This window comes from Colobus angolensis, unplaced genomic scaffold (assembly GCF_000951035.1).
Source record: "Colobus angolensis palliatus isolate OR3802 unplaced genomic scaffold, Cang.pa_1.0 Scaffold8, whole genome shotgun sequence".
Lineage (NCBI taxonomy): Eukaryota > Metazoa > Chordata > Mammalia > Primates > Cercopithecidae > Colobus > Colobus angolensis.
The window spans coordinates 18,340,684-18,355,748 of record NW_012121820.1 but is presented as its reverse complement, the minus strand read 5'-3'; the positions used below and the strand labels follow the sequence as shown (position 1 = coordinate 18,355,748).

General features: G+C 45.2%; 1 protein-coding gene across 7 annotated transcripts in view; it reads right to left on the bottom strand.

The window, feature by feature from the left end:
* The window catches only part of CPNE1 (copine I), a 38,514-nt gene that overhangs the window by 4,881 nt on the left and 18,568 nt on the right, over positions 1–15,065 (bottom strand). For all 7 annotated transcript variants that reach the window (XM_011929149.1, XM_011929144.1, XM_011929145.1 and 4 more), the window contains 10 exons: positions 1,984–2,112; positions 1,706–1,885; positions 1,500–1,574; positions 1,351–1,422; positions 1,133–1,213; positions 874–963; positions 678–764; positions 453–539; positions 299–358; positions 86–219 (listed from right to left, as the gene is read on the bottom strand). In XM_011929149.1, coding sequence (XP_011784539.1) covers positions 86–219; positions 299–358; positions 453–539; positions 678–764; positions 874–963; positions 1,133–1,213; positions 1,351–1,422; positions 1,500–1,574; positions 1,706–1,885; positions 1,984–2,112 — 995 coding nt within the window. The remainder of the gene's footprint in view (positions 1–85; positions 220–298; positions 359–452; positions 540–677; positions 765–873; positions 964–1,132; positions 1,214–1,350; positions 1,423–1,499; positions 1,575–1,705; positions 1,886–1,983; positions 2,113–15,065) is intronic.

The following is a 15,065-nucleotide window of genomic DNA, read 5'->3' as shown; positions in this document are numbered from 1 at the left end:
GGGCAAGAGGCAGTGAGGGGACTGTGAGCCCAGAGGCTGAAGCATCTGCAGGGAACGGGTATAGCCAAGAGAAGCAGATACTCACGAGTCGTAGTCCTGAACCACGCTGCCCACACTCCACAGTGCCATCAGGTACTCATTGACCCCTGTTGGACTCAGGTAGTGTAGGGAGTCAGGTGAGGAGGGGTCTCCATTGGAGCCAGTGAAGTCCACGCCCACCTGGGAGGAGGTGAGGAAGGGAGCTAAAGACCACCTTGAGCCCCAGACCTGTTCTCTTGCCCTTGGTAAGGCAACTTACAGTGAAGTTGATCTGACAGCCTCCCATCACATAGTCCAGAAAGGAATACTCTGTTTCTACCTGCAAATGAAACCAGGGTCATGCCTGGGGTGATAGCAGTTGATGTCATGGAGCTCAGGAATCAGAGCCTTGGTTACATGGGCTTTTGTCTCACCCGGCAAATCTTGACACAAATAGTTCCAGAGTTCTTGTAGCTTTTCTTTTTCTGCTGCTTCTCAGGGTGGATGCATTCAAACTCAGCCTGGTGAGGACAGAAAAATTAGGGTAGGAAATTCTCAGAGCATCAGCCAAGGACTCGAGCTGCCTTCTCCTCCCTCTCTAACTCCGAGCTTCAGCTATCTAGGCCCATTTCCACACCCATGGCAAGACCAGCACTCACCGGGACTGCTTGCAGCTGGGCCAAGCTGGTGTGGAAGGTACCGATGAGATCATGTGACCCGTCACTGTCATAATCGGAGCATCGCACCTGAGGGGACAGTGTGTGTGGACATAAACGAGTCAGGTGGCAGATGAGAATAAGTCCCTCCCCAGGTTCTCTTCCCCAGCGCAGTCCACGCAGGAGACAAGCTCCTCACCTCGATGGGTGTGCTGGGGTCCCCACCACAGAAATGCTGAACAGGGACTGAGAAACGCTTCCATGTAGGGTTCAGGTTGTTCTTGATGACCTGAAGGTCGAGGCCAAGGCCTCCAGTGAGTTCTGGCATGGCCAGTGAGGAGCTGCCACACTTCTCTACCCACCTGCAGTTTCTTTCTCCCCGAGTTCCAAACCTTGCTAGTCACAGGCCCCAGGAGATTCTCTCCTACCCCAACCCACCCAATCCCGGGGTCTCATACCTCAGATCTGTACACCAGGTGCCATTTCCCATCACGCTGGCGGAAGAACTCCAGAAATGGATCCGATTTTCCCAGGAAGTCCTGCCAATGCGAGACCGCAGTTACAAAACTCAGGAACAAACCACCACTATGCCATCCCTCTGTCCACACCCCCATCCCCCATACACCATCTTTGGCCCCTTAACTCTTGGATTACCAGTGCCTACTTCCAGACACACCTTCTTATCTAGGTTTCTGGCCTCTACCTCCATGGTCACTACACGATTGTCCTTCAACTCCTGAGCTGAGACCTAGGTAGGGGAAGACGACATCACCTCATGAATTCACTGATGTTAAGTCCCTCCCCAACCCTTGTTGGGTTCCTTACCGTGATGGTCCCCTGCCCAGCGGGTTTTCCAGGCTTCAGCATCAAGGGGAGAGTCAGTACCTGGCTGGACACAATCTGGGGCAAAGCGGGGAAGGGAGTTTCAGGATTAACAGGCAGGGTTAGGTCCTGCTTGCCGCCTACCTCCAGGCAGGCTAGGTTGTCTCACGACCTGTGTCTGAAGGATCCTAATTCCCAGCCCTACATACCTGTCCTAGGGAACACTCAGCACCCCCTAGGAAGTCATCATCCCCCAGCGCTGGTGTCTTGTTGTCTATGTCATAGATTCCAAAGCGTAGCTTCTGAACTGTCTCAAAGTGGTACTCAAGCTGCAGGGTCTTGGAGAACTCAGGGCTTGAGCAGTTCCGCACTCGTTCTGTCCGGCCAAGCTGTGGGCAGAGGCCAGTAAGCATCCCAGTCATAGCCTCCACCCCAAAACACAATATTAGACTCCCTCCACAACCTTAACCTCCATAATCTGCCTCACCTCAGCCCAGCTACCCCCTCCCACATCCTGTAAAAGGACGCAGAGTGGATCAGACTTGGAGCCGATGTCCTTGTCAATGAGATGGTCACAGGAAATGGACAGCTGAACCAAGGTCACGCAGTGGGCCATCTGAGGGAAAAGAAGCTGGGTCAAGCACCAGGGAGCCTTCTCTCCCCTTCCCCGACTGCAGGTCCCAGCTTGGGACCCAGGCAGGGCTGAGCATACGTCCACCCCCGTGACACCCAAAGAAGAAAAGGCCTTATAGCCTCCAAACTCCTCCACCCCCAGGTGAGCTCACTGGCACAGATGGCGGCAGTTACAACCAACCCTGGTCTGAAGATATTGAAAAGGGGTACTAGCCTCCATCTACAACTGTGACCCCAAACTATCCTCACCCTAAAATTTGTCTTAATCCCAATAGGGCTGTCCAAACCCAGACTCTAATCTTGGTCTTTGCAAAGACCAATAAATCTTTCTGACCCCCTTACTGGTTCCAGGTAAGACCCTAATTCAAGTTCTGATCCTAATATAACCCCAAATATAACTATGATCCACAAAGTATCTTCTTCCAGTGATTTCTCACTAACCCTGGGGACCTAACTCTTAGGGTGGAGTTATGATCCCCCTACTAATTCTCCTCACCTCTAATGAGTGCTCATGTCCAACTCCTATTTCCACTGCTGCTGCCCAATCTAAGCCATCACTGTTCCTCACCTGGCTTACAGCATTAGCCCCTTCAACTGGTCTCCCTTATTCTATGCTGTCTCCACCTCCATTCTGCCACCTCCACCCCAGCAGGTTATTCTAAATACAGCAGTCAGGTTGATCCTATTAAAACATAAGTGAGGCTGGACACGGTGGCTCATGCCTGTAATCCTGGCACTTTGGGAGGCCAAGGTGGGTAGATCACTTAAGGTCGGGAGTTTGAGACCAGCCTAGCCAACATGGTGAAAGCCCGTCTCTACTAAAAAAAATACAAAAATTAGCCGGGCATGGTGGCGCATGCCTATAATCCTGGCTACTCAGGAGGCTGAGGCAGGAGAACTGCTTGAACCCAGGAGGTGGAGGTTGCAGTGAGCTGAGATAATGCCACTGTACACCAGCCTGGGCAACAAGAACAAGACTCCATCTCAAGAAAAAAAAAAAGTGAAGTCTTATCACGCCTCTGCCTGAATCCTCTAATATTTCCCATTTACCACCGCACTTAGAAAAAACCCAAACTTGGCCAGATGTCGTGGTTCACGCCTATAATCCCAGCACTTTGGGAGGCCAAGGTGGCTGGATCACTTGAGGTGAGGAGTTCGAGACCAGCCTGACCAACATAGTGAAACCCCGTCTCTACTAAAAATAAAACAATAAGCTGGTGTGGTGGTGGGAGCCTGTAATCCTAGCACTTTGGGAGGCTGAGGTAGTAGAATCGCTTGAACCTGGGAGGTGGAGGTTGTAGTAAGCCAAGATCGCGCCACTGTACTCCAGCCTGGGCAACAAAGAAAAGAAAAAATCCAAACTATACCATGGCCTATAATGCCCTGGAAAGTCTAGATTTCTTTAACCTGATCTCCTAATATCATCTCTCTTGCTCACTCCATTTCAGCCACCTTGCTTGTCACTCCTCAAATAAGCCAAGTTTGTTTGCTCCTTCTTTTGTGAGATAGTCTCATTCTGTCACCCAGGCTGGATGGAGCGCAGTGGTGAGATCTCAGCTCACCACAACTTCTGCCTCTTGGGTTCAAGTGATCTCTCCCACTTCAGCCTCCCAAGTAGCTGGGACTACAGGTGTGCACCACCGTGCCCAGCTAATTTTTTTTTCTTTGTTGAGACAGGGTCTCACTATGTTGTCCAGGCTGCTCTCGAACTCCTTGGATCAAGCAATCCATCCGCCTCAGCCTCACAAAGTCCTGGCATGATAGTGTGTGCCACCGCACCCAGCCAGCCAAGTTTGTTTCTACCCCCAAACACTTTGCAGTACCTGGAATGTATTCTTTCTCTGCATTATATCCACACGGCTCACTGCTCCCTTTCCCCACAAGTCTTTACTCAAAATAATCTTCCCTGTTTTATATATATACATATATAGGCTCTCCCTTTTAGCCCCTCTAAAATTTCAACCCCACTGCCCCTGATATTGCATACCCCTTTTCTGCTTTTTCTCAATGTCTAACATTATATACATTTATATACTGTTTCCCCCACTAAAATATAAACTCTATGAGAAAGGAATATTTAGCTGTTCTGTTTATTGCTCTATCCCAAGCACCTAGACAATATGTATTTGCAGAATGAAATCTGAAAGTTCATCTCCAGTCCCAGTTCCCTGCCCAGCCAGTTCCAAACTAACTCATGTCTTGCCCTTCTAACCAGGCAGCACCAAGCTTCTCTGATTCACCCCTTCCTTCTGCTGGAAACATTTTCTTGCATGGAGCACCATGACAACACCTGGGTATTCCATCCTCCTGCAGTCACCATAACAATCACCCTCAGACCTCGTTATCCCTGTGTCCCCCTTGGCCCATACACCTGAAGACCACTCCACCAGCAGTGCACATGAGGTTAGATCTTTCACTGAGTTTCACTCAGCATTCCAGGTTTCCCAGAGCTATACCCTGACATGCCTCCAGCCTCAGCCCTCCCCTATACTGATCCTCAGTCAATCGCGCCTCCCTAGCAGCCCACAGTACCCCATCTTGGTCTCTCATAGTCTCCATCTGGAATGCTGTTATCAAAGTTGGAATGTGAAGAGTTCAACTTGCTTCACATACTGCCCCTCCACAGCACCCTGGCCCCTGCGTGAACGCTTCCAGTGACAGAAAACCCAGTCTTACAATTTAATCATCAGGAAGTCTAGGTCCATACAAATCCTACCCAAACTGACCTAACTCTGGAATTCTTATTTCTACCTGGTAGGTGCTCTTCCCCAGCTCCATGGGAAGGCCTTACCCTATCTCCCTATGAGAACTCATCTGATACGTGGAAGCTGTGAACAGTCCCAGCTGAAATCTGGATAAACAGTCCTAGTTCTTTTGACTGTTGGCCCTAGAATGTGGCCTGCAGACTCCTGACCATTCTGATCACTCCCTTGGAGGTTCCCCAAGGACAGACCCAGAGCAGAATGCATGTTCCCTCAAGGGATCAGGATCACAGCTTCCCCCAAGTCACAATCTGAATTCCATGCATGTCACCTCACATGCTCTCCAAGGCAGTGTTTACACAGTACAGAGACAAATAAAAAAGAATGCTCATTTCACTAATGCTGGGAATAGTGAAAAACCTAAGCCAGCTTACAGGTCTGTCGACTAAATATGATACACCTGAACAACAGAATGTTGAATAGTGGCTACAAAACAAGACAGAACTATATTATATTGGTATCATAATAAAAAATAGGCTGGGCACAGTGACTCACTGCTGTAATCCCAGCACTATGGGAGGCCGAGGTGGGTGGATTACTTGAGGTCAGTTCAATACCAGCATGGCCAACATGGTGAAACCGTCTCTACCAAAAATACAAAAATCAGCTGGGTGTGGTGGTGCACACCTGTAGTCCCAGATACTTGGGAGGCTGAGCCAGGAGAATCACTTGAACCTGGGAGTTGGAGGCTGCAGTGAGCTGAGATCACGGCACTGTATACAAGACTCCATCTCAAATAATAGTAATAACAACAAGAAGTTTATGACCATTTTTTACTTCAATTGTAAACTTCCATTTTAAACTTCAATTGTAGGTGTATCTTTATAATACATTTGAATACAAACATAAAATAAATAAATACACACACAGAAAAATGGAAGATACACCAAATGTTTTAGGTAACTCAAAGGAGTGGAAGATGAGAATTTTGTGAACTCCATACTTCTGTATTGTTTCAATATTTTATACTGTTTTTTGTATTTTTTAAAAGGCCTCATATAAAAACAAAAACGGGCCGGGCGCGGTGGCTCAAGCCTGTAATCCCAGCACTTTCGGAGGCCAAGACGGGCGGATCACGAGGTCAGGAGATCGAGACCATCCTGGCTAACACGGTGAAACCCCATCTCTACTAAAAATACAAAAAAACTAGCCGGGCGAGGTGGCGGGGCGCCTGTAGTCCCAGCTACTTGGGAGGCTGAGGCAGGAGAATGGTGTAAACCCGGAAGGCGGAGCTTGCAGTGAGCTGAGATCTGGCCACTGCACTCCAGGCCGGGCGACAGAGCGAGACTCCGCCTCAAAAAAACAAAAACAAAAACAAAAACAAAACAAAACAAGCAAAATAAATAAAAAGGCCTCATTAGCTTCTCCCCCCAATCCACACCTCAGATCCTCTTTACTGTTCATTCCAAGCCCAAACCCTCCATTTCCAGTTCAACAGCCCCTACCTAACTTCAGGCCTTTATTAGAGTCTCTTGCGTCCTGCTTGGTTTCTATCCTAGCACTGCCCCACTCGGTCATCCCAGATGCCAGCTTCCAGTCTCTATACTAAGTAAAAGCCCTGTATAGCTGCCTTTAGGTTCAGAGTCAAACTCCCTACCAAGGCTACCTTGCTGCACAACTCCAAAGGACATACCTATATAGAACCTGGTAGTTGCGCAATTTGATAACCCTGCATCCCTAGATCAACCTTCAAAGCCCTTCCCTGTTTGCCATCAGCTCTACCTCCTGCCGCTCACTCGCCCACCCAACTAGTCATCCAAAGTTATTTCTGGTTCATCTAACACACATGCCTGACTTTCCTGCTTAGCAAATGTCCTGTCATCCATGGTTCTAATATGACATTATTCCTTTATGAACCCTTGCCCATTTTCTCCAAGAAGGATTTTCTTATCTCTACTCTGGATGACTGCAATGGTTTCCTCATCAGTGTTTCTGCAACCACACACACATTTCTAGGTTTATTAGTCAAACAGAAACCTGATCATGTCATTTCTCCACTGAAAACTCTGGAATGCCTTTCCAAAACACTTAAGATAAAATCTAAAGTTCTTACCATCGTCTTCAACAAGGCCGTGCAAGACCTGACCCTTGCCTAACTAATCATCTAGCCACCCAACTATCCTCCAGCCAGGTTGGCCTTTCTGATCCACATACACCTAACACCAACCTTATTTACCACCTCAGGACTTTTGCACTCTGTCTCCCTTCTTATACACTCCAGAAAATAAGCTATACAAGATTAGTAACTCTGGCTAGCTCCAGGACCCACAACAGCATCTACGTATCCTACAGTAGAGAGTAAGTATTCAGTGACTGACTGAACATTGAAACCACACCATAATTTTTACTTTTGTCTGTCTACCCTGTAAACTGTGGGCTCCTTGAACTCGGGCTGGATATTATCTCTGTGTCACTAGTATTAGTGCTTAGTATATAGCTGGTACTAACAACCATTTGCTGAACAAATGGTGAATGTGCTTTTGCTCAAGTCACACTTCAGGCCTTGAACTAATGTGTAACAGTAAATCTCCCCTATCGTGATCTTGTACAGTTCAACTTTAAAATTTAAATGCAGGACTCCTACAATTCAATATTAAGTCAATTAAAATGGACAAAAGATTTGATCAGGCACTTCATAAAGGAAAATATGTGAATCAGAAATAAGCAAAGTGATCCACAGCGTTAGTTATCAGGGAAATGAAAAATAAAACCACAATGAGATACTGTTACATACCCACCACAATGGCTAAAAGCATAATAAAAAAGACCACCACCACCACCAAATGCTGGCAAGGATATGAAACTCTCATATATTGTTAGTGAAAACATTAAATGTACCACTTTGGAAAACAGTCTGGCAGCTTATCAAAAAACCTAACATACACCTAGCCCAAGAGCAGTTCCACTCCTAGGTTTTTAGCCAAAAGAAATGGAAACATTACGTCCACAAAGATTTGTATAAGAATGTTCACGGCAGCTTTATTCACAATAGCCAAAAACTTGAAACAGCCCAGGTATTCATCAATATGAGAACAAATTGTGATGTTTATAGAAAATATTCAGCAACAAAAAAACTATTAATATCTGTAACATGAATAAAAATGAAGAACAAAGTAAACAGATTCCATTTATGAAGTTTCAGAACAGGCAAAACAAATCTGTGATGTAAATATTCAGAATACTGGTTGTCCTCCCTTCTCCCCCAGGGGACAGGCAGGTATTAACTGAGCAGAGGCAGAGAGCTCTCAGTGGGAAGGGAAACGTTCTTAGCATTCTAAGAATGTGGGTCACGGGAGTGTGTGCATTTGCCACTTCCATCTAAAGGAACACTGAGTGTATGCATCTGATTGTAAAATTTTACCAAAAAAAACCCCACAAAAACCCAACAACCCATAAACAAATGTTGCACTAAAGTTAAGGCATGCTGAAATGTTTGGAAGTGTACTGATGCGTTCAACTTTTTTGAAATGCACCAAAAAATAAAAGTTGTTGAAGAAATGTGATAAAACAAAATTTTAAGTTGTAGGATCTGAAATGGTGGATATATGGGTATAATTTTTTTTCAACTTTGCTACATGTTGAAAATTTTCATAATAAAATGTTGGGGAAATTATTATTATTTTTGAGACAGAGTCTCACTCTGTTGCCCAGGCTGGAGTGCAATGGCGCCATCTCGGCTCACTGTAACCTCTGCCTCCCGGGTTCCAGCGATTCTCCCACCACAGCCTCCAGAGTAGCTGGGATTACAGGCACCTGCCATTATGCCCGGCTAATTTTCGTATTTTTGTAGAGACAGGGTTTCACCATGTTGGCCAGGCTGGTATTGAACTCCTGAACTGAGGTGATCCACCCGCCTTGGGTTCCCAAAGTGCTGGGATGAGCCACCGCACCCAGCTAGGGAAATTTTTAATTGGAGAACTACAGGTCCTCCCCTGGTAAGAGTTTGTTGTGAATGACAAAAGCATTAGCAGTGATTTTGGGGTGGTAAGATTACAGGCAACAACTGGAGCTGCTGTCTTCTCACTCCATGACTTCTCAAATGTACCCAAAAGAGATGCCCTTGGTCTGGGCCAAACACATACAGTGAGTGGGCTACAATTATCTTCCTGTGTAGGACTCAATTCCTGGTGTACTATTCCTTCCTAATCATTACCATTATACCACTTTTCCTGGACTACATCCTTTTTCAGTTTTTTGAACTCAGAATCAAACCCCAACCATACCATTGTGGGCTCATGTGTGCCTCAATAGCATAAGGGGCTGGACTCTCACTGATGTGATGCCCCCTAAGGTGGCCTGGCTTCCATTCTGAAGTCAGGGCTTCCTGTGCAAGCATTTTTGTTCTTCACAGATTTGTCTCCTTTTCTTTCTCACTGGAAATCACAACTCTTTAGAAACAAATTTTTTCCACCTGTAGTTTTCTATCCTTTGAGCAATAGTTCCTTTAAATGATCTATAAACCATGGGATTATTAATCTCTTCCAAAATATGTTTCATCTCCTTTGAAATCTACCTCTAAGCCTACATCTGCTTAGAAATCTGTGATTAAAACTGTTCGTGTCACTCTTCTGTCCTACATCTCTTGAACAACTACCTACTTTAAACCAGATTCATTTATTTTTCATATACTGCCATTATAATTAGCCCCATGGGACTTTCAACCTCCTTTTTAGGACCAAAATCTTCCAGAACCATATTAAATATCACATTTGAGTCAATAAAAAAAAAGTTAAAAATTTTATCATTTATTTTTGTGATATTTGTGCACTTTCATCACCAAGCCCATCTTGGCTGGATGTCTGTAATAGTCTTAACTGGTTTTACCATTTCCACTCTCAGTCCCCTCCTATCTGTTACGTTGAAGTCACAGACATTCTCTGACTCTAATCCAACAAAATTCCGATTCTCATAATCCTATCAAAATGTGTAACTTGCTTATTATGTATTTCTCCTCTTGGACTGTAACTTCAACAAGCAGAGGGACCAGATTAGCCTTGCTTCTGTGCCAATGTCTGGAACATAGCAGGTGTCTACTGATATCTGTTAAATTTATGAATGCTAGGAAAAGAGTAATAACTCGAGGATCCTCAGAAATGACCCAAATCTAGCTCTGACCTGCTGCTGAGACACCGAGAGAGAAGTCGGCTTTCTAGGAACATCGAACACAAAATACCAGTTTATCATCTCTGTTATGTCCCCACCCCGCCACCCTTCCATTTGGGGCTAGTCAGGTGCTGCGAATGGAACAGCTGAGTCCACAGCTCCAACATTTTTCTGCCTCTGCTTTCTACCACTTGGGAATCACCCTTTATAGTTTGTTTTCTTCTGTTTACTCCTGCCAACCTCGATGTGCCCTAGCAGGGCACATTCTCTCACTGTCCCTTAAGAAAGGCATACTCATTTCCATTTTTATAATTTAAAATTCACAGTATGTGAGAAATAAAAAGGAACTGAGTGACCATCTAATTCAAGTCCCTCGATCCAAGGCATAGAGGGAAGATGTGGTTTGGCTAAGGCCATGTATATGGTTAAGTGAAATGAAGACTAGAACTCAAATATTCTGATTCCTACCTGATCTTGAACCTTGGACTGTTTTAGACTTTTTTCTCTCTTTGAAAAGCCCCCTTTCTATATTCAATTGCAATCTAATGCAGTGGACAAGAGTGTGGGTTCTGCAGTGAAGTGACCAGGCTCCAAATACTGGCCTTACTCCTTCCTAGCCACAATAATGACATACTACAACACTAAATTGATGTCATATCTATATAACTTGGGCAAAATACTTAATCTCACTAAACTTCAGTTTCCTCAGGTGTAAAGTGGGGGATAGTATCTATTTCTTTAGATTAATATAAATAATGTATGCATGATGCTTAGTACAGAGTCTGGCACTGCTATGACCACGTGTTAGCTATTATCATCATCCTTCAAGCCTAGCATACATATGCTTCCCTTTTCAAGATCCTTCCACACTCAACTTCTCACTCTGGGCTACTATATTCAACTCATGCCACACGACTGTATTCTGTCGATGTTTCTCCAGCTTCTTGCCTGTCAACTAAATGACAAAACTCTTCAGAATAAATACTGTTGCAGCTTCTCCTGCCACACAGCACATACCTGAGCACATAACGGGAATTCAAATACTTGAGGGAAGTTTGCGGCAGTGTGCTGGCGCAAGCTTGTATGGCTTGCAAGAGCCAACTGTTACATGTTAGGAAATTGTGTAAGTAGGTGGCCTTGGTAAGTTTAAAACTACAGAAATTGGGCAACAGAAAAAGTAATGGCTTCCTTCACCCTGCCAGCCAGTTTACCAGCATACTACTGTCGATAGGGAATCCCATCCTCTGCTACAAGGGAGTAACTTGCACTTCGTTTTCTATGGCTGCCCTTCCCCTGCCTTGGGAGGTTCTAATTTTCCTATTCATAACCTAGAAGATTTTTCCTGGGTCCAGTGGGATCTAATTCAGTGCCAAATGAGCTGAAATTCATTCATCAGTCCCTAACACTTCCCTCTTCCACTTCCAAAGCCCTAACCAGGAAAGGCACCAGCCTGCAATTCCCAATTCCTTATCCACCCCAGGTAATGACCAGAAGTTGCACAGAGGCTGCAAGAACGTGGCATAGAGGGCTGAAGGTCTGGGTGGCAGGGTCACTCCTTTAATAAACCAGTGTCATGCTCACACTCCTGTTGCCTACCTTGGCATGCTGGATCAATCAGCTCACAGATGCAGGATCAAGTCTTGAAAGCTAATCAGAAAATCCTCCATAGGCTTACAAAGGACCACCCATTGAACATGTTTTCCCGTAAGATTGAAAAGACAAACTACACCGACCACCTCCACTCTTCTTTTCCTTTCTGGCCTCATCAAAGGACACGGAGAAGGTAGACAAATTTTCTTATCCCTACTTCTCTAACTTGGGGATTCTCCAAATTTACATCAGCAGCTCTAAGGATATTCCTCATAGGTCACAAACTGAACCAAAATATGAAAATCCTTTCTATAAAACTACACGTTCCTTATACATACATATGACTAAGGGCTAATGAATGGTGCTCTTAAACTGAAATTTTCAACAAATTTGGTTTAGATTCATGTAGTACTAAGGAGTCAGGCTGACGCAGTATTTGGCAATACTACAAAGCTTAAGATGTGCAAAAACTAAAAGGTGGGAAAATATGAAAAAGAAAATGGCCACAAGGCTTCCCACTTTGCTGTACTGGGTGACGGTCAAAAACAAAAAACCGGAAGCCACTAATCTAACTCCAACATCCCCAAAGGCTTATCCAAAGTTGAACAAATCTAACCACTGTACAACTAACTCTTAAAAAATAACTTGAGGACAAAACTGGATATGGAGAAGGAAGCAAACTGAGGAGGAATACATGGTCTTCAAAAGCAGGATGGGGGAGGTGAAGGTGATCTGGCTGTGCCATCTGTAACCCCATTAATCACCAGGGTTGATTTGGCTGAGCTGCCTGGCTAGGTGGGTGTCCCCTGCCTCTCTCACTGCTTCACATGCATCCCTCCTGAAGCTGCATGCTCCATCAAAGAGGACAACCATCCCTGAGACAGGAGGACTGGTCCTCGGTCAAGGATATGCAAGTAGCTGTGCTCCCCTGCTAGAACCTGCAAACAGGCTCTCAAGAGTAGGATAGGACTGTAGTGGAGTGCGTGTTTTGCTCTGCCCAGAGACTCTGAACACACTAACACAAAGTCTTCATATGACTACTTCAAAATAAGTTCAGGCTGGGTGCAGTGGCTCACACCTGTAATCCCAGCACTTTGGGAGGCAGGATCACCTGAGGTCAGGAGTTCAAGACCAGCCCAGCCAACACTGTGAAACCCTGTCTCTACTAAAAATGCAAAAATTAGCCAGGTGTGGTGGTGCACACCTGTAATCCCAGTTACTTGGCAGGCTGAGGCAGGAGAATTGCTTGAACCCGGGAGGCGAGGCTGAGATCACGCCACTGCATTGCAGCCTAAGCAACAGAGTGAGACTCTGTCGCGAAAACAAAATACAAACAAAAAAACCAATAAAATAAGTTCAGGTCCGCCTCTGCAATCATAAGCCTGACTGTGGAGGCCAAGATGCCTCACCAACAGGCAAGGGCCCTCCAAACTACAGTTGGAGTTGGCAAACTGAAAAGGCACTGGATCAGGGCAGAGCTCCTTCCCCAGCAGCTCAGAATCCATGACAAAAGACTGCTGCCAGTGGCCTCCCACTTTCCCTAAAAGTCAGGGAGGGGATGGGGATAGTTGAGGGAGGGTTTCTACCTGTGGAGTCATACAGGCATCCATGATTAAAACATCTTTGTTTTCCCCTATTATTTTTCTTTGCCTGGATTACCCCACCTGTAAAGTAGGGATAATAATGTTAACTTTACAAGGTTGTGAGGATTACATGAGGACAGTCATGGAAAGTATCCCCTGCCCAGCACAGAGTTAAGTACCCAGTGTCAACTGTCCCTTTCGGTGCTCACAAACAGGGAAATGCACCTTTGGGTCCTTCTGCAGTATCATTAACTCCTTCTCGGTTCATGGGACTGAGGAGGAGTGGATCCAGGAGGAATGCCTCTGGTCCACCTGCTCCAGGATATAACTAGCAGGACAGGGACAGCCCCCAAAGGAGAGATGATGACTCTTCCCCTTTGAATTTCTTAAGCCACAGTGTGGAATCACTACCACACTAGGGAAACCAGGAGAGAAGTACCCAGATCAAAATTTGGAGCTCCATTCCTGGTTCCTTTAGTTTAAGGTCCAAACTCAGTACAGATTTCCAGAGATCGAATGGCTAGCTTCATACAATCACAGAAGCTTAAAACCGGACACAAGCTTATCTAATTTAATCCCATATTGTAAAAGAAATATTGAGGCCAGAGGGAAATAATGTCCTAAGTCACATAATTAAGGGAACCACGAATCAATTCTGAGAATGTTATTTCTATATCCAACCATTTTAGCAACAGTTCACATTTTGTAATTCACCCCAATCTACCCTGCCACTAAAAGAGCAGTGAGACTCATATGGTCTCCCCTCATGATCTATGCTAACGTTAGCCTTGCACAAAGATGGAATATTTCTCCCTACTTGTCTGACTGCTGGGGCAGGAAGGTAGGAAATCCTGGACTCCACATTTACAGGACTTGATCAAAGGAATAAATTTTAAGTAGCAAGCATGCATAGTGCAAACAAAGTAGAACTCACCTCTAAAAAATGTGATCTGTATCAAAATTTTCAAAGGACATCTATAGGGTAGTCAATTCTGCCCCCCATCCCTCCCGGCTGAAATCTACATTCTTTTAATGCCTATCACCTGTGGGGTGCCTGAGACAACAGTATTATATCGCCTTCCTGATGATCTCCAGGACTGAGGCATCGCCAAATACCTGTGCATCCACGTGTGCACAGAAGAAGTGTATATCTCCTACAGCACAAAAGGAGATGAGCAAATGAACAAAAGCAGACCAGAGCTCTTGGAAAAGAAACCTACTTTTCATAATGCAAGCCCCTTAAATGGAATAAATTCATTTGGGACATTGGGGAAGAGTTTAAGATGGGTCCTCAGAATTTACATGTTAGGGAAGGCGAGAAAGCAAAGGAATATTTCAACAGGAAACTAAGCTACGACAGACTAGTTTACACTTGTTCCTGTCTAACCATGACTTAGCAAATGGCCAGGAAAGCCTCTAACTGATTCCCGTGGTATAGAAATGTACCTAGTTTAAGCACAACCGAGCACTTAGCTGTGACTTAAAACCCTACACTGTTGAAGAACAGGAATCTTATTTTGCTTTTCCACCACAGTGTAAGTGCTGGGTGCACAACACTGCAAAAATCTGTTAGTATGAGATAGTTATGGCTAAGCTGTACATTCATGTGAAGTTGTCTTAAAAGCTTGAAGGTGACAGGTGTTTCCAATTCCAGTCTGTCAATTCAATGGTCACAGAAGTAAAGCAGCATATCTACATCAGTAACCAGTAGTTGCATTAACGTCCATCACTTCAGTCACAGTTACAGAACAGGGACCCTACTGGTCCCACAGGCCAAACCACAGAAGGGAGTTATGTATAAAGGCTGTGCCACTCTCCAGCCCCCACTGCAGTCTAATGTGTGGAGTACAGTGGAGTGTAGCATTAACAAACTTCCAAGTGGGATCGAAGAAAAATCA